Consider the following 20,097-nt stretch of genomic DNA (forward strand, 5'->3'; position numbering starts at 1 on the left):
TCATACCTTAGAAGTATAAGTAAGTACAAGTACAAGAACTATTTAAATATAATTTTATTCTTCTTTTTAAATTAGCACTTAATATTTTCTTATTAATTTTTATTAGACAACATTAGATGCTTGAGATCGTTTATGCTGGGAGGATAATTCACTTCGACCCTTGGTCAGGATATAAACACCTTAAGATGACTATTGACCTCATACTCTAAAGGTACTTTTCAAGTTTTATTTTAAAGTTATAATTTTTATTTTAATTTATACCAACTATAGCTAATTAAATATAATATAAATTATTAAATTTAATTAGGGCATATGAACTGCTTGGAGGTTCTAACGAGTTACTTGGAACATTTTTAGGAGTAACCCCTGTAACCTGTCCAAAACAAACATTGGGAAATGAATGCAGTTTTTTATGTACTAAAATACATCAATGACATTGTCAAAGCTCTAAATTTATTCATTCTTATAAATAAAAATGCAATGAAGTTATAATTAATTCATTTATGTACACATGTAAATAGGATACTAACTTATAATTAATGAATTATTACATAGAAAAAAGCCTTATAATTAAGTAGTATATAACTAATTTACACATTAATTTTACAGTTTGGAAAAAAGAAAAAATACGATGTGGAGACAATGATGCTACAAGTGCAACATCAATAGTTATAAAAATTGACACGATACTTGAACTAACTAGCTTTAGACTTTTAATTGTAAGCAATACTTATTTTGTGTACGCTTTTTTATTACTAAGGACTTAGCATATTTTGTAATGTATCCTTTGACTTTGTTATGATATAATTAGAATATATTTTGTACTTGTTATATAATTTTATTAATTTTTATTTAAAAGTAAATGTTATTCTTATAATTAATTTATAACTGTTTTAAAAAATTAATATATATTCAGATTTAAAGAAGTTTTTGAAAAAACACCCTACGTCTTCGGTTATTATATAACAACCGATGAGAAAATGGCCCTACCTCTTTGATTATTACTAATAATCGAAGACGTAAATGAAGCATAATTTAAACTGGAAGATCCTACGTCTTCAATTATTATATAATAACTAAAGAGATAGGTCTCTTTTTTCTTCGATTGTTATATAATAACTAAAGACGTAGCTCTACCTATATCTTCAATTATTACATAATGACCGAAGACATATGCCACCCTTACGTCTTCGGTATTTTTAGAATCTACGTCTTGCTCTCAAATAACTTTATAGTAGAAATTTTTATAAAAAAACGAAGATAGACTGACTTAAAAATTGAAGAGAAAGGCCTTTTTTTTAGTTGTCTAAACTGTGGTTTATCAAAAATGATAATTACTACAATGGAGGAAGATCGCCTTTCCAGGAGATTATGAGGATTTTCACTGACACTACAAGACGATGGTGACTAACTCTGTTGCTCAACATGAGGCACGACAAATTCATGAAACTCCATGGGAACTTCCTAGGCCAGGAAAAATCAGAGCTAATGTTGACTATGCTAACAAGGAAGGTATTGAGGCTGTGGGGATCCAAGGTGAAATGGAAGCGGTCAGGATCGGGCTAGATGTCCATTTCAAGATGAATGTCAAGGAAGCTTGTATCCTCACAGATTGCCAACAGATTTCAAGGGCAGTATTGAATGGGTGCCTAGATCTTTCAATAATATAGCTCATGTTTTGGCTAAATGAGGGGTAAACAATCTGTAAGGGTTTTTCTCTGCTCAGCAACATCTTATCTTCTTTTGAATAAATTTCTTGAGGTTTTCTAGCCAAAAAAAAAAGGTGTGAGTACATATTAAATAGTGTATACATTTAAAAGTCATAAATATCAAGAATTAAGAAAATGTTATACAAGGTCCCTGTACCATCAGTACCTACTATAAATTTATTCATAAATATATAGATAGATAAATTGATTAGACTAGAACACAAATTATCTTTCAAATAAGACAATGTATCATAGTCTTTTTTCTTTATGAAAAGTCCATATAGCATTCTTGACAAGATATAAAATTGCATTCATATTTATTCTCCATATCAAATATTTTTTTTGGGAACAACTCCATATCAAATATTAGATAGAAGGACCCGGTTTAATTGGCGTACATATTTAAGAATATAATGCCCCATTTATTGTTAGTCCTCCATCAACACTAATAGTCTGTCCAGTTATATACGAAGCTGCAGGCAAGCACAGAAATGCCACTAGTGACGAAACTTCCATTGGCTCTCCAACTCTCCCTAGCGGTGTTCTGGACTTCACAGTTTCTAAAAACTCAGGGTTGGCAAACACCTACAATAGAGATAAATTATAAGATTATTTATGCACACATTTAAACATATACTTTTCTAGTTTGTCATAAGAAACAAGAAAGCAGATACTATATAGTATATATATGTAAATTTTTATGGTTTGACACACCTGCAACAAATAGTTAGAATTCCATTATTATTTAAACTAAACAATAAATGATTCAGGCACCTTAACAATGTAATCATGGAATTGAAGAAGTTTTTTTTTTCCTTAATTCATAGTACTAATGTAAGGTTGACACTAAAGAAATTTATTAAATTATAATAAATAATAACGAAGATAAATAAATTAATTACATTTTCAACGAGAGGAGTCCTGATAACCCAAGGTGTGACAGAGTTGATTCTTATGTTATCCTTTGCCCATTCACATGCCAAGTTTTTGGCCAACTGGTTAATAGCTCCTAAATAGTAAATTATTGAAAGAGATAAATATATTAAAATATTCTCCAGTACAATTACTAAGAAAGATTATGCAGTGGATTCAATTGATTTTTTTTTATACAACAGTAATCATTTACTTAATAAAGTGCTTTAATTTAAATAGTCACACTCACACATGCATATATAGGTCTATTACTTTTATGTTTTGTTTTTTTAGGGTGCTACTATACTAATAACCTTTTATTACATTTCTTCAAAAAAAAAAAAACAAAATAACCTTTTATTACAACATATTCGAAAATATATTCTGAAATATTTTTTTTCAGAAAAAATTTATGACAATATTAACATTATCTCTGTAAAATTTTTAAATTTTTTGAATAGTGTACAACAACAAAAATAAGTTTGAAGTTATTTTAGCACGCATAGTAAATTAGAATATCGGAAACTCTATTTTTCATACTGTAAACTATTCGAAATTTTTTTAAATTTACAAGGATGATGTTATAACTATAACGAATACCACTATGAAAAAAAAATATTCAAAAAAATATTTCGACATATAATTTCGGATATAGAGGTTGACTAAGAGATTGTAATTAATATTTTTTTATTAATCTTTTTAGATTTGCTTCTCAAAGTTAAAAAAAAAAAATTATATTACCTTTAGCTGCACTGTATAAAGATCCAACATTTATAGCTAAAAGTCCAGCCACAGAAGATACAAACACAATGGTCCCATCTCCTGAAGCTTTTAGAAGAGGGTGAGCAAGTTGGGAAATGTTGTAAGCTGAATCGAAATTAGTACTCATTAGAAATGACATATCTTCAGCTGTGTACTCCACTGTTGGTTTATTATAACTTGTTCCTACATTATTTATCTACAAAGAGAAACAGAACAAAAATAAAAACAAGAAACGAAATATAAAAATAAAAAAAAAATAACAACCAAAAGGATGCTTAAGGTGTTGACATTCATCTTTCATCTTCCTCACTTGAGTTGATTCTCTGCTATTTGAGTAATTTTGAATTCTAACTTCTATATTATGTTTATACTATATTTTCATGTATAGAATGGATAGGCTATATTCAACATTTTATTATAAACTTCGAGGAAAAAAAAATTACAATAATAAAGAATTCTATTCATCCTGAGCCACCTAAGGCAGCCCATCCGAATGTGCCACATGGCTTGAGAACTCCAGATATACTTCAATTATATCTTAATTTAGTTTAATTATTACGGTGGCGTTTGGTAACACTTTTTAATAAGTTTTCTGTTTTTAAAATTAGAAAAGTAAAAATATTTTTCAAAAAATATGTTCTATAAAATTTTTTTCACTTTTTAATTTTTTAATTGAGAATCAAAATTTTAAAACCAAAAAAAGTCACTTTCAATATTTTTTTTAAATAGTTTTTTTTAATCAATATTTTAGACTCCGATCAAACCTGGATCCAAATCCCCTCCCACGGCCCTAGCGCTGAACCCGCGCCTCTGACCCGAACCCGAATTCAATTCCAGACCTAGACCCGACTTAAATAAAATAAAAAAATAAAAATAAACTTTACAGAACACACTTTTGTTTTCTATTTTTAAAATTAAAAAACAAAAGTGGTTACAGAACGCATTTTTGTTTTTCAAAAACAAAAATTTTACTTTTATTTTGTGATCAAAAAATTAAAAAATAAAAGCATTACCAAACGACACCTATGCTTTTCAAACATTAATTTTTATTTATTAAGCCAGTAGGTATATTTTTTTTAAGTAACAAGAGTAGATTTTAAAAAATATATATTACCTATGATGAAAATATGTAAATTGATAGATTATATGTCTTGAAATGTGTATTCAGTTTGTTATATGTTTAATCTTTTGTTTTTTCTATGTTGTAAGTCCAACTGTCATAACTAACATCTTGATAGTTATTACAGTTGGTACACCTTAGTGTTTAGTTTGCTATAAATACCATTAGACTCTATGTTCTATCATAGAGAACCAAGTGTAAAATTCTCAACTTGTGAAAACACATTTCTAAATCAATAAAACAATATTTTTTTTTTCAGAGCTCAAGTTTGTATGGTTGTGTCTTTGGTTATGTGGGGTACTTTTGTGTGTGTTCTTTGGAAATTCTTTGCTATGTGTATGTGTGTGTATGTATGCAGATGATTATAGGTGTTTCTCAACAGGTGGTATCAGAGCTTGGAGATCAAGAATCGAATTCAAAGGTTCAAGATTCTTGAAGATCGATCCAAGAAGAAATGGTAAATGCCAAGTTTGACATCGAAAAGTAACTGGAAAAAATGACTTTAGATTAGGGGTGCACACGGATCAGATTTTTAGGTTTTTGAATGGTCAATTTCGGGTTTTTGGATTTTGGATATTAAAAATGTGTAACTGAACCCGATTTTCGAGCGGTCGAGTTCGACAGGTTTCAGGTTAGGTATGTCGGGTTTGCTGTGGTCGGATTCGGATTAACACCCGAATCAATACTTGCATAAAAGAATTGTGCAGTGTACAATTTAAATTTATTTCTGGAGCACTGTAAAAGAAAATAAAGCAAATAGTTATGTGCATATTTCACTGTGATATAAAAAGTACAACTAATAATATTTTTTTTTATTTTGATGAAAGTAAAATAAAATAAAATAAAATAAAAAAGTAAAACAAAACAGCTTTGTTTCTATTTAAATAGGATTATATTTTTTTCGGAAAGAAGAGAGAGAGAGAGAGAGAGAGAGAGAGAGAGAGAGAGAGAGAGAGAGAGAGAGAGAGAGAGAGAGAGAGAGAGAGAGAGAGAGAGAGAGAGAGAGAGAGAGAGAGAGAGAGAGAGAGGCTGATAGTCATGGCAAATGATATGAAAATGGTAAAGGTTAGGCAAAATATATATATATATTTGAATAGGTATATGGGATATAAATGCCCATGTGGTATGTAATATTTATTAGGTGACAGAGGTGAAAACTGAAAAGACAGACACAGCCTCTCTCTCACACTTTCCAATTTTAAAATAAATAAAAAGTATATGTCTTTTGACTTTCCTAGCAGCTAGCACGAAAATTTGTGCTTAATTTTCGGATTTCGGATTTACACCCGAAACTATATTTGTCTTACTTTAAAATCTAAACCCGACACCCGTGTGGAGCACTTTCGGGTTAGATCCGACCCAACCATACGAGTTTTTAATTTTTCGACTTTTTTTGGCAGCGGGTCGGGGCGGGTGGCCAGGTTTTCGGGTTTACGGATCTAAGCCCTACTTTAGATTGTGGCGTGTCAAGATGAGGGCTTTGCTTGTTCAACAGGGTCTACAAGCTGCTCTTCTTGTAGAAAGAAATCTACCAGTGGAATTAACTCCAAAAGAGAAGACAAACATTCTTCAAAAGGCTCATAGTGCTCTCATATTGAGCCTTGGAGACAAAGTTCTTAGAGAAGTGTCAAAAGAAGATTTAGCAGCTAGAGTATGATTGAAACTAGAGAGTTTGTACATGACAAAGTCACTAGCTAACAGGTTATTTTTTTAAGCGAAAATTGTATTCTTTAAAGATGATAGCAGGGAAGAACATTGAAGATCATCTTGATGATTTCAATAAGGTGATACTCGATCTAGAAATATAGGGATCACAATCGAGGATGAAGATCAAACAATCATATATTAAAAGAACTTCAGAATGCTTTAATGTAAAAGGAATTTAAGAGAAAGTCAACATAGCAAGAAGAAGGTGTTGGGAATGGATTGTTGATCAAAGGTAAATCTCCAAAGAAGGATAGTAAGGGTCAGAACAATTCAAATAAAGGCAATCATACTTCAAAGTTCAAGAAGAGATGCTTTGTATGTAATAAAACTACTCATCTAAGAAGAGATTGTCCTGTCCTGAAGAACTACAATTCCAAGAAAGATGGTGATGGTGATGTAGTTTCAGATGGAGAAAATACTGATGGATACGACAGTGCTAGTGTTTTGAAAATCTCCAAGAATGGATCAGAAGATGTTTGGATGATTGACTTAGGTTGTTCTTTTCATATCTGTCCAGATAGAAGCCAGTTTTTGAGTTATGCAACTGTTAAAACAGGTACTGTGAAGCTTGGGGATAATCGATCTTGTCCAGTTCTTAGAATTGGTACTGTCATGTTGAAATCTAGATGGAGGAAAAGTTACTGAATTAAGGCATGTTCAACATGTACCAGATATCAAAAGAAATCTGATCTCAGTTGCTATGATGGATCAAGATGGGTGCTCTGTTAAAGTTGAAATGGTATGTTGAAGGTAACAAAAGGATCTATGACAGTCATGACTGGAGTTTGTAGGAATGGTATCTATAAATTGAATGGAACTTCAGCCAAGAACCATGTTAATGCCACCACTCAAATAACAACAGATCAATAATGATTTGGCACAGAAAGCTTGGCCATATCAGCCTTGGTGACATGGATCTATGTGAGCAATGTGTGCTTGGGAAATCAACAAAGATCAAATTTGGAATTGGAAAGCACACCTCAAGCAACAAAATAGACTACATGCACTTAGATTTATAGGGACCTTCAAGGACTCTCTCAGAGGTGGAGCAAGGTACTTTCTAACTATTATAGATGATTATACCAGATATGTGTGGATTCATATTTTGAATAATAAAAATGACGCCTTTAACAAGTTCAAGGAGCTAAGAGCCATGCTTGAAACTCAAACTGGAAAGAAATTAAGAAATTGGGAACTGATAATGGCCTGGAGTTCTGTGCAGAATTGTTTAATGATTCTTGCAAAAAGGTTAGTATTGGAAGGCACCTAACAGTTCCAAGGAACCCTCAGCAAAATGGCCTTGCTGAGAGAATGAATGTAATCATTCTTGAAAGGGTAAGATGCATGTTAATATACTCTGGTTTGCCTAAGATTTTTTGGGCAGAGGCTGCTGTCACATTATGCTATCTAATCAATGGATGTCCTTCATCTACAATAAATTTCAAAACTCCAACTGAAATGTGGTGTGGCTATGTTAACATCTATGATCATTTGAAGATCTTTGGATGTGTGGCTTATGCTCACATTAGACAAGAAAAACTTGATCCTAGAGCTAGGAAATGCATTTTCTTAAGATACCCTGAAGGAGTAAAAAGTTATAAGATGTAGAGCATAGAAGAAGGAAATCATCAAAAGAACTTCATCATTAGAGATGTTGTATTTGATGAAAAGATCATGTATAAGGATCTTTCAAAAGAAAAGGGTTCACACATAGCTGGTAATAAGATTAGAGAGAGAGTTCGGATTGAGGTTGAGCAAATTGAGAAGGTTCAGATGGTAGATGAGACTGTTGAACAAGAAATTGAAGAAAAAATTGGTGAAGAATTTTAGCATGATGATGAGCATCAAGGTTACTAGTTAACTAGAGATAGGGAAAGGATAGATATCAAACCACCAAACAGGTTAGGATATGATGACTTAATCTTCTATGCTCTAAATATATCATAAGTTGATGGTGAGGAAGCCGGCTCCTATGAAGAAGCTATGGTGTCCATTTACAAGCTCGAATGGAACTCAACAATGAAACAAGATATGGTATTTTTGAGGAAGAAAAGCACATGGATAATAGTGAAAAAACCAGTAGGGTGTAAGGTGATAAGCTGTAAATGGGTGTACAAGTACAAAGAAGGTATTCCTGGGATTGAGAAAGCAAGATTTAAGGCTAGATTAGTAGCTAGAGGCTTCACAGATATATATACATATACATATGTATATATATAGAGGGAGAGAGAGAGAGAGAGAGAGAGAGAGAGAGAGAGAGAGAGAGAGAGAATTGATTACAATGAAGCTTTCTCCATGGAACAGGAAATTTACATGAGGCAGCTAAAAGGCTTTGAAGAAAATGGAAAGGAAGACCATGTATGCCTGTTGAAAAGATCCTATATGGCCTAAAACAGTCCCCTAGGAAATGGTACAAAAGATTTGATGAATATGTACTAAAAATTAGTTTTAGGAGAAGTGCCTATGATAGTTGTGTTTATGTCAGGTACTCAAGTTGCCTTATCTATCTTCTCATATATGTAGATGGTATGTTAATAGCTGGAACACATATGGGAGAAATAGACAAAGTCAAGAAGCTTCTGAGCAAGGAATTTGAAATAAATGACCTTGGCTCACCTAAAAGAATTTTAGGGATTGAGATTACAAGGAACAAAAAGTTGAGAAGCTTAAAGCTCTCTCAAAGTGGTTACATCTCTAAAATTCTATTCAAATTTGGTTTCACTGATGTGAAACCTGTTATCCCACCCTCTACTCAACTCTTCAAGCTATCTACTTCACAAGCTCCATCTAATGAAGTAGATATTAGCTACATGAAAAAGGTATCCTATATTAGCATTGTAGGCAGTATAATGTACCTTATGATTTGTACAAGACAAGATTTTAGTCATGCAGTGAGTAGGGTGAGCAAATTTATGGGACAAACTGGTGTAGAGCACTCGAAAGCAACCAAATGGATACTCAGGTATCTAAAGAAGACACCTGAGGTTGGTCTCATGTATGGAACATGTCCTACAACCTCATGTGGATTCAGACTATGCTGGTGACCTTGACACAATAAGATCCTAATCTGGCTATGTGTTTCTGCTAAACCAGTGTACAATAAGTTGGAAATCGAATCTCCAAACTATTGTGGCTCTTTCTACAACATAAGAAGAATACATAGCTTGCACAGAAGTTGTCAAAGAAGCCTTGTGGCTCAAAGGGATAACAAGGGAACTAGGGATTGATCAACAGACTGTTTGCATTCATTGTGACAGTCAAAGTGCTTTACATCTCAGTAAGAATCAAATCTTTCATGAGAGAACAAAGCACATTGATGTTAGGTTACACTTCATCCACGATGTTTTATCAAGTGGCAAGGTTCAAATCATCAAAGTTAGAGCTGAAGAGAATGTTGCAGACATGCTTACTAAGACACTGCCTGCAGCAAAATTTGAACATTGTCTTAGCATCTTAAAAGTCTCAGATTCTTAGTCTTAACCTGGTACACTTTATCAGTTCAAGGTGGAGAATTGTTAAATTATATGTCCTGAAATGTGTATTCAGTTTGTTATGTGTAATCTTTTGTTTTTTCCATGTTGTAAGTCCAACTGTCATAACTGACATCTCGACAGCTATGACAATTGGTACTCATTAGTGTTTAGTTAGCTATAAATACCATTAGGCTCTATATTCTATCATAGAGAACTGTGTGTAAAATTCTCAGCTTGTAAAAACACATTCCTAAATCAATAAAACAGTATTTTTTTTTAGAGCTCAAGTTTGTGTGGTTGTGTCTTTGGTTCTGTGGAGTACTTTTGTGTGTGTTCTTTGGAGATTCTTTGTTGTGTGTATGTGCGTGTATGTATGCAGATGATTATAAGTGTTTCTCAACATAAATAATACTTCCGGATGGTAGGGATGGCCTATATGATCAATTTATAAGAGAGAGGCGTAAATGTAAAAAATGAAGAGGGTGTATTTATTTATTTTTATTTAAAAATAATAATATTAAAGAGATAAATAGGAAAAAACGAATAAATATATTAAAAAGTTTATATGTACACGAAATGAGAACTTAGAGATAAGGGTGTTTATAAAATGTTCAATTTAATTTACGATCCAATTAGATTTATATATTTAACAAGTGCTCTTACCGAGGATATTAGATGTCGATTCATACTTAATTCATACTTATATATACACTAGGTTGATGTTACGTGTAATGCACGTATAATTAGTTTTTTTTTTTAATTAAGTGATATTAAGTGCATTACATGTATGTTTCATTTTTTTTTAATTAGGTAATGTATTTTTTTTTTTTTTTTGAAATAGGATTTGAGATTTTGATCTTTAAATTTTTTTTTTAGCTATTGCTACATTGATGTATCATTTGAATGTAATTATAAATACGTATTTTATACATTTTTAAAATTTTTTAATTAGGTAATATATATAAATATATATATATATATTGTAATTTATTATATTCTTAACAAAAACTCACATAACCAAATTTGAATGTATGTATATATAGGTTGGATTTGTAAATTTGATATAAAAGTTTTTTATTTCCAAACTTTACGAAAAATATGGTGTGTGAATCGTTTTACCATAACTAAAACGGAAAGCAATCAATTCCTTATTATAACCATTTTAATTTAAAATATAAAATAAATAATAATGAAATTACAAATATTGTTAAAAATATTTATAATATTTTAAATTTAAATTTCTTTATATAAAATATATACATAATTTTTTTTTTATTTTAATTCAAAGTTAAGCCAATAAATTTAAAAATATGATTAAAAATATCTATAGTATTTTAACTTTAAATTTAAATTTCTTTATATAAAATATCCATATAATTTTTATTTTTAAATATATATTAATATTATAAAATTAATATAGAATATTCTGTTAAAGTTAATTTAAAAACCCAAAAAATATCGTTAAACCAAAAATTCCGTTACATAGCCACATTTTATATAGAATAGATATTTAAAAAATTATAAATATATAATTAATATTAAAGTAAAAATTAATAATAATAAATGGCACATAATTTCCTATAAGAACATAATTAAAATTTATATTTATAGAGTACTTCTATGTGAGAGGATTGGTTTTGCTCTCATGAGTGTAATTTTATAGTCATTATTTCTCAATCTTGTGGTATTAATTTATTTAGTTACAATGAGACATAGGATTAATAATTTTTATATATTTTATTTATATAAAGAAAAAAAATCATAATCAACTCAACCCCAAGTAGCAAATAGCAGTACATTTATTTTATTTTATAAAAAAATTAAACAAAAATATAATAAAACTAATAATTAAAACAATATATGAAAAGGAACCAACTTGTCTTCTCCAACTTCATGATCATCTTCTCGTTGACGACAAACCTGTTAAATGATGGACCTTTTCTATCGGCGTTGTTGAACGATCGAGACACCAGAGTTGTTTTGTTAAAAAGTATTTCAAATTTGAATAATTTTTTCTTGTTTTTATTTTGTTTGGTTAAATATGTTAAACGTTAGATCTAATTAGTTTCTTGTATATGTTCAATGTGTATACATTGAATTAAATTTGAATGAAGATTGGTGACTGTAGAATCAATGTGATTGAGGTACAAGTTCTATGAACTGTTGGGTCTAAAAAATAAAAGAATTTCTTGACTTATGATTATATATGTTCTTCTCATTATGTTCTGATTTTAAATTTCTTGATTTATGATATTTTGTTTATTCTTCTTCATAACTTTTTTTCTTTTGTATCATTATTATTTGTTGGTGAAGAAGATGGTTTGTTTTTAAAAATAAATATGGATTAAAGATGAAGTGAAAAAACAATTTTGATCTGTTCTGTTTGTTTCATTAGAATATAAATAAAAAATAATTATAAAAATGAGAAATAAGTAAAATCTACACTGCTCTATAATCGACTTTAAGCCTATACATCTCCTAAAAACAACCGATCATAAAACAAAGAAAATGCATTAGCAAGAACAAAAGTGGTTCTCCCACTTAAAAAAATATCCTATATTTATATTTATGTATATATTCATTAAAAAAATTTAAAACTAATTAAAATTTTCTTTTGATTTGCTGTTTTGACATATAACAAAAATATATTTTTTTTTTGATAATTTAAAATATACATTTTATTATCAATACTTAACTTGTTTTGTTAACATAAAATATATATTAATAAATGGCTAATTAGTAATTTTTTAACTTTGACATGTACTAAATCGTGTTCCCTGAACTTTTTTGATAGTTAAAAATTCCCCCCAACTATTGAGATTGTTAAGTTTAAGGATTTTTATCTAATTTTAGTAAAAAAATTCTAACATGATTGAAAGTTCAAGAGACATGATTTAGTACATATCAAAGTTTTAGGGCATAATTTAGTAGATATCAAAGTCTAGGGAACATGGTTTAGTATATAAACAATCACTGAAACAGTAAAATTGAATGAAATTAGACAAAAGTCCTTAAATTTAACAATCTCAATAGTTCGGGGAGAATTATTAACGCCCAAAAAAATTCAAAAGGCATGATTTAATACATGTCGAAGTTCGAGGGAAAAAATTACTAATTAACCTTAATAAATATTAGATAATCAATCCAATTATAATATTGGATTGCACATTAAATTGAATTGAATTTGATTTGTGGAATTTTAAGATGCACCATAAACAAAATAAAATACAAAAAAAAAAGATTAGTTAGATATATGTGACTTACAAGGATGTTGAGCTTTCCATCAAACAAAGAGAAGACCTTACTTATTAGGTGTTGACGCTGTGATGGGGTCATGACATCACAGACTGAACCAGTGACTTGAAATCCCTTAGTCTCCCACTGACTCAAGCATTCACTCAGCTCACTTTGGTTTCTGGAACATGTATGTACTTTTGCCCCTAATCCACACAATTCTTCAACTATAGCATGCCTAACAATTAAACCCACAATTCAATATTTAATAATAATTTGAAGCTGAAATATAACAAAAATGGAAAAAAGATGTTAATTATACCCAATTCCTTTGGTGCCACCGGTCACTAGAGCAGTCATACCATCAAGAGACCATCTACTACTGTATTTTTGTTTGTTATCAATCTCTGAACTCCCCGCCATTAATTTTTTCTCCCTTTACTTCTCTTTGCACCTCAATAACTCAGCTGAGCTCTCCCTTAATATATACTTAGGGGTGGGCATCATCCAATCCAATCCAATCCCGGATGCTAAAAATTAGATTCTAATTGAATTAGATCGGTTATTGGATGTCAATCTCAAAATCCAATTAAAAACTGATCCAATCCAATTACATTGGTACATATTAAAAAATTATTTATATAATAAAAAATATTAAAAAATGTAATATATATTTATTATATTTTTATTAGACTTTTTTTATGTTAAATTTGTAATACTTGATTATTTTGTGTATTTATTTTCATGATATTTTGTTTTATTTTATTTTTTAGAAATGTTATTGTTTTAATTATATAAAATTTTTAACTATATTACACTTGTAAGAATAGTATGTATATGAAGTATTAAACTTAAATAGAAGGTGATACTTAGTTTTTACTAATTTTTTTATTCATATTTTAAAGTTAATATTGAAATTTAGGTATATAATTAGATATTCAATTAAAAAATCGATCAAATCCAATTAGTATGGATTGAATTGGATTAGATTTTGAGGTCTAATTGAATTGGATCGACTGATGATTTTCCAAATCTAATTACTAATTAGATTGGATGGGAGAGGAAAAAAAAGATTGAATTGGATTGGATGACTACCTAATATACAGCCAAGCAAAGTAATGCCGTGTGGGTTGGTTGTTCTTGTCTTAGTAGCCAGGTTATATGTCATAAAATTCAAATAATGATAATAAAAAAGTATTATTTCTTTTTCTTTCTTATTGAAATGGAAAAGTCTTATCAAAATTGATTATTTCATTTTGCTTTGGAAACAACAAAATCTGGCACACGGAATTGGAAATATGATATTGGGAATGGGATAATGAGAAAATATACTATTTTCACTTTTAATTTTGTAAAAATTATTAATTACAAAAATAAAAGTAAATTTTTGTTTTTAAAAAATTTATTTTTTTTTTTAAAAAAATATGTTCCCTAACCACTTTTGTTTTTCAATTTTAAAAACAGAAAACAAAAGTGTGTTCTGTAAAGTTTATTTTTATTTTTATTTTTATTTTTTGATTTTATTTAAGTCGGATCAAGATCCGGAGTGGGATTCGGGTTCGGATCAGAAGCCGGGTTCAGCGCCAAGGCCGTAAGGAGGGGATTTGGGACTGCGTCTGGTTGTAATCCAAAAGATTGATTAAGAAAAAAAAATATAAAAAAATATTGAAAGTGATTTTTTTTTTTGTTTTTAAAATTTTGATTTTTAATTATAAAATTAAAAAGTAAAAACAGTTTTATAGAACATGTTTTTGAAAAATATTTTCACTTTTTCACTTTTAAAAACAGAAAACTGATTAAAAAAGTGTTACCAAACGCCACCTAAACTTTTTATTTTGTTAAATGATAAAATAAACTCTATATTTTCTAAAATTGTATAAATAGAACTCTATACTATTTTTTTGTTAAAATAAAACTTAATAATAATCTGATCTAAAGATATTATGACAAGATTAGTTATATTTTCTGTATCTGTTTGTGTTAAAAATTATCTTAAAGTTGGTTATATTAAAAAATAAAATTATTGAAAATTAAGCTCAAAATTCTATTTTTACCATTTTAGAAAATATAGGGTCTAATTTATCATTTAACAACAGATAATCCAATTAATAACTTTTGCAAAGTATAATGTCGAAAGTAGTATTTATCCTAGAATAAATCATCCCGTCTTCGAAAAAACAATTGAGGTAAGTTTTGGTACTATCTTAGCATATATCATATATATATATAGGGATATGATTTTGTTCGTGATGTACTTTCACGAAATGTATTCCGTGGTACATTAGATGGGTCTCAGGGTACATTAAATGAGTATCAGGGTACAATTTTACTTTTTAACCCTAATTACCTCTAGATCAATCTCAGCCGTCAGATCAAATAACTCCATCATCTAACGGCTGCCGTACATCACAGATTACAATCCGTGAAAGTACAATAACGGGACAAAATCATATCCCTATAAATATATATATATCTTTATATATTAAAAGTGTCTATCTAACGGCAATTCTTAGTTTAACAGAATATACTTAAAAATAAAAGAATATTCTGTTAAATTTAACGATTAGGTTTGATCTGCCGTTAACAAATAAACGCAATAATTAAATCAAAAAATTAAACAATCTTTTAAATATTAATAATCTCTTTTTAAATTAAAAAAATCATCTTAGCCACATATCTCTCTAACAAACCTATCTTGGGAGAATATTAATATTTTTTTTATTTATTTTTTGAAAATGAAAAATCTTTATGTATTAAAGTTAACCTCACGTTATCTAATGTTTTCTCTGGATAAGCATAGAAAGCAGAAATACCACTTCTATCTTTGTGTGATTGCAGATATACCACTTTTGTCATTGACCCACTTTTTAGCTTTATAAATGGAGATGTTCATATAATATTAACACTTTACAGAATATTTATAGATATAAACTTACATTACAATGCTATGTTAAAAAAAGAACTAAATAGAATAATCTACTACTCCAATAATAAATTTATTTACAATTTTATAATTACACTAATATTATTTTTAACATTATTAAATAATATTTCAAATATAAATATTTAATTTTTTCAAACAAAAAATTTGTAATCTTTAAAAATAAAATACATTCAAAATCTTAAAAAGACCAAAATCTTAAATAAAACTAGCAATACGTGGCTCGGCACGTACATTCACCTAGTATATATATATATATATATATATTTATATAAGAGAGCATTTTAGTGAATTAAGACTACATGTCAAATTTGACAATTTAAGACTAACGCCGTAAAGTCGATTTTTACCTAGATTGTTTACAACAACTTTTATTTTTACTAATCTATTTTGTAATGACTGTGGTCTAAAAAAAGACTACTATCAAATTTAAGAATTTTAAATTATATATTATAAACATATAGTGCTGAAATAATTTCAAAATAATGATTATAACTAACTTGCCTATAAAAAAAATAATTATAAAAAAATATTTTAATCTTATTTTGGAAATATAAACTACATGATTTTTTTTTTTTAAATTTAATGATAGTCTCAAGTAATTAGGATGTACATAATTATAAAAGTAAATAAATAAATACTCTCTAATGTCGAAACAGATAAGATGTACACGATTATGAAAGTAAGATGTACCTGTAGTCTCAAATAGTACATGATTATAAAAGTAAATAAATAAATTAAAAAATTCACTTAAATATCGAAACAAATAAGCGTGTACCAAATAAAAACTCTCCCACTATCTACCAATATTTTGGAAATAACATAACACTTGCTAATTAGTAAGTTAGTATGTACAAATTCAGTGTACTAATAATCTTAGGACTTTAAATATTTTGAACATATTAATCGATTTTCAGTTTAGAGGAAAAAAAATATTGAATTTGAGTTAAATATTTTTAATAAAAACTTATTTTTGATTTAATATAAAATGAGAGATATATTTTTTTAATTAAATAGCTAAATTAAATTTCAAGCACAACAACTTAAATTTTTCTTTTATTATTAGTCATTTGATCAAAATCCAATAATTTTAAATTTCTAAAATTGATATTTATTGTTATTTTTTTAATAGTTATCCATGTATATTACTCATTGAAAAGTGTTTCATATTTTTACATATCATATATTTTATTATTTTTCATGTTAAGCATTGTTTCATATATTGTAATATTTTTGATTTCAAACACTGTTGGATATGAAATGTTAAAAGAAACTCTTCATGTCCAGCACTTATTGTGTTGGTCATAAAAGTAGTATTTTTTAGTAATGAAGTCAAAATAATTTTTTTTATATATTAATAATAAAGTGGTTATATATAATTGGAGTTTTAATTAAGGCAGAAAACTCTAATACTATTTTCTATACTATTATCACTTTTAAATTATCACATTTTTTAATAACATGATGATATTTTTATAAGAACCTTTAGATTAAACATTTTGAGGACAAACCAAAAATGAAGATTTATTAATTAATGAATAAATTGTCTTCTCTAGAACGTTCAACTAATTTATTTATAAAAGGAAATATGGATATTCTTATAATAACACCAAAAGTAGCAAATAATATAAAAATTTTCATGATAGCTATTTTATTATTTTATTAGTATATTTAATTATAATACAAAATTATAATTATTTATATATATTTCTATAATTATTATTTTATTTTTTAAAAAAGAAAAAATCTTTATTCAAAATATACAACCAAGCTACAACTCGGCAACTACTACCAGACCCCAGTACCCCCAACACACTACTACTACCCTTTAATTACATTCATTAAATATATATTTTTTGGAACAATCTTTAAAGAGACCTTTACTCAATATCCTTAGCCGAACTATATATACCTCTTACAACCAAACTTATGCTTCTAGGAGTAGAGCATGTCATTTCAAAGATACATCTATTTCTATTCTTTCAAATTTTGTAAAAAGTTGCTACCATAACAGCGTTTATTATCCTGATTTGGAGCTCACCTTTCCAATCACACCACCAGCTAGTCATCTCGGCCAAAGAGCCAGGCCAACAAAAAGACCCCAACCACTTGTTAATTTCATCTCCAATTCCTACTTAGTAAAAGTGCACCTGCAGAACAAATGGTCATGAGTTTCAACCTCTTGATCACAAACCAGGCAGAGCTCCACCTGTAATTTTATGATTCTGCTCAAGTAGCTTCTAGTGAGGAGATGTTTATTTATAACCTGCCAAAAAATAAATATGTGTTTCGGCACCATCAAATTGTCCCAAACAGCACTTGCATAATCTACTTTTAGCTCATCCACAAGCAAGTTATAACAGTTTTTTGCACGATATTTTCCTCCTGTTACAGCAAGATTCAGCTTAGTTTCGTCTGTTATATTATTGTATATAATAAAATTTAATTAATGACAATTTTTTTCATATATGTTTTAATAAAAATTAGTTAATCATTAAATTTTGTATTAAAATTTATAATTATGCCTTAAAGTACAATGCTTATTTATTTTTATTTTTTTTTATTATGAACACAATACTAAAAATTAAAATAAATATATTAAATTGTGTTTTTTTGTCCCAAATATAATATAATTTTTATATTTCTAGTAAATGATATCTTAAGTTGATTATATTCTTTTTAATAATAATAATAATAATGTTGAAATCAATAATGTAGAAAAATTTGACATTTTAAATGGGTAGCAAAATTTAAGTAGTGGAGACATGAAGGAAATTGAAAATAAGTGATTATTATTTTTTTTGTCCTGTATGAGGGAACGTAAGCTGACCGAATTTATAATTGAAAATTGTATTAAAATACCATTCTAATATTAATGGATAAGCATCCAACCTATCCATCTATCTATATCTATATATTTATATAATTCTTTTTGTTAGGGCATGTGAGGTGCCTTCTCATATGAATTTTCTTTTATTTTTGCTGTTCTCTTAATTATTCACAATTTTATTATATTTTTATTTTTTATTAATATTTATTTATCATTTAAAAAATTTATATTATAATAAATGTGTTATGTTCATGTCTACTTAAAATAGTATGAACAAAGTTGTATACACACATAAATGATACAATTAGTGAATAAATATTGATATTGTAGAAACTCCTCATCCATAATTTAGAAGTCCACACATACACTCTGAAAGAGTTACAGAAAACATATAATCATAGATAATATACAGTGATATTTTAAAAGAGATAACAATAATTTTATGAGATATATTATCAACAAAATAATTATGAATCATATGTGCATGAGAGATGCACTCTTTTTTCCTTAGCTCAGGTTTTGTCCCACTAGGTTTTTCTAGCAAGGTTTTTAACGAGGCAACTTGCAAATAGTTATAAATATAAAATATATATTGCACTCTTTTTTTCTTAGCTCGGGTTTTGTCCCACTGAATTTTCCTGACAAGATTTTTAACGAGACAACTTTAAATCATGTTAACATACTTGTATTTTATGAAGCAAGTAGAGAATGTATAGGAGTGAGATCATTAATATAACATTTTCAAGAAACATATAGATTACACTCAATAAAAAAGTATCAACACAAGCAGTACTCTATGATGATAATACTACTTGCATCGCTCAACTAAAAGGAGGGTACATTGACGGAGATAGAATTTAAACATATTTCACCAAATTCTTCTTTATACATTACAAGAAAATGCATATTGGTGTTCAACAAATTCAATCAAGTGTCAGGCTTGCAAACTTATTCACAAAGTCATTACCAACATTAACATATTTGAGAAGATAGTTTACAAGATTAGAATTCGTCGATCAAAAGATCTCCACGAATGCCTAAATGAGGGAGAGTTAGTTTACACTGTACTCCTTTTTTTTTGACCAAGTTTTTTAGCAAGATTTTTAATGAGATAGTTTTTATGGACATCTAAGAGGGAGTGTTATGAAATATTATATATGGATGTCCAAATTATCAAATTAATTATCACCATTAATGGACCACTTTCTAGTTACAATTTTGCCACTTTATTTTAACTAGTTATTCTTCTTTCAATAATACTATATTTTCTAATTCAATCCGTTAAATGTCAAAACTATTTATTTAATAATTATAATTAATTATCAAATAAAATTGCCATTTATATTATTTATTAATTAGACCATACAAAGTCTCTTAATTAATAAATTGACCACAAAATCTCTTTTCTT

The 20,097-nt window shown here is 28.2% G+C and overlaps 1 protein-coding gene across 2 annotated transcripts; it reads right to left on the bottom strand.

Moving 5' to 3' along the window:
* Positions 1–1,917: 1,917 nt before the first annotated feature.
* On the bottom strand, positions 1,918–13,422 carry LOC115719632 (tropinone reductase homolog At5g06060). Of its 2 annotated transcripts, XM_061110722.1 has the most exons (5): positions 13,240–13,422; positions 12,948–13,155; positions 3,363–3,579; positions 2,612–2,718; positions 1,918–2,294 (listed from the first exon to the last, which is right to left on the bottom strand). In XM_061110722.1, exons 1-5 carry the CDS (start codon positions 13,338–13,340, stop codon positions 2,112–2,114), a joined length of 816 nt encoding a protein of 271 aa, XP_060966705.1. In that variant the 5' UTR covers positions 13,341–13,422; the 3' UTR covers positions 1,918–2,111. The 2 variants fall into 2 exon arrangements, with proteins under 2 accessions (XP_060966705.1, XP_060966706.1); XM_061110723.1 differs by lacking the exon at positions 2,612–2,718 and having other exon boundaries at positions 2,135–2,294; positions 13,240–13,421.
* Between the last annotated feature and the right edge of the window lie 6,675 nt (positions 13,423–20,097).

Source organism: Cannabis sativa, chromosome 2 (genome assembly GCF_029168945.1).
Source record: "Cannabis sativa cultivar Pink pepper isolate KNU-18-1 chromosome 2, ASM2916894v1, whole genome shotgun sequence".
Classification (NCBI taxonomy): Eukaryota; Viridiplantae; Streptophyta; class Magnoliopsida; order Rosales; family Cannabaceae; genus Cannabis; species Cannabis sativa.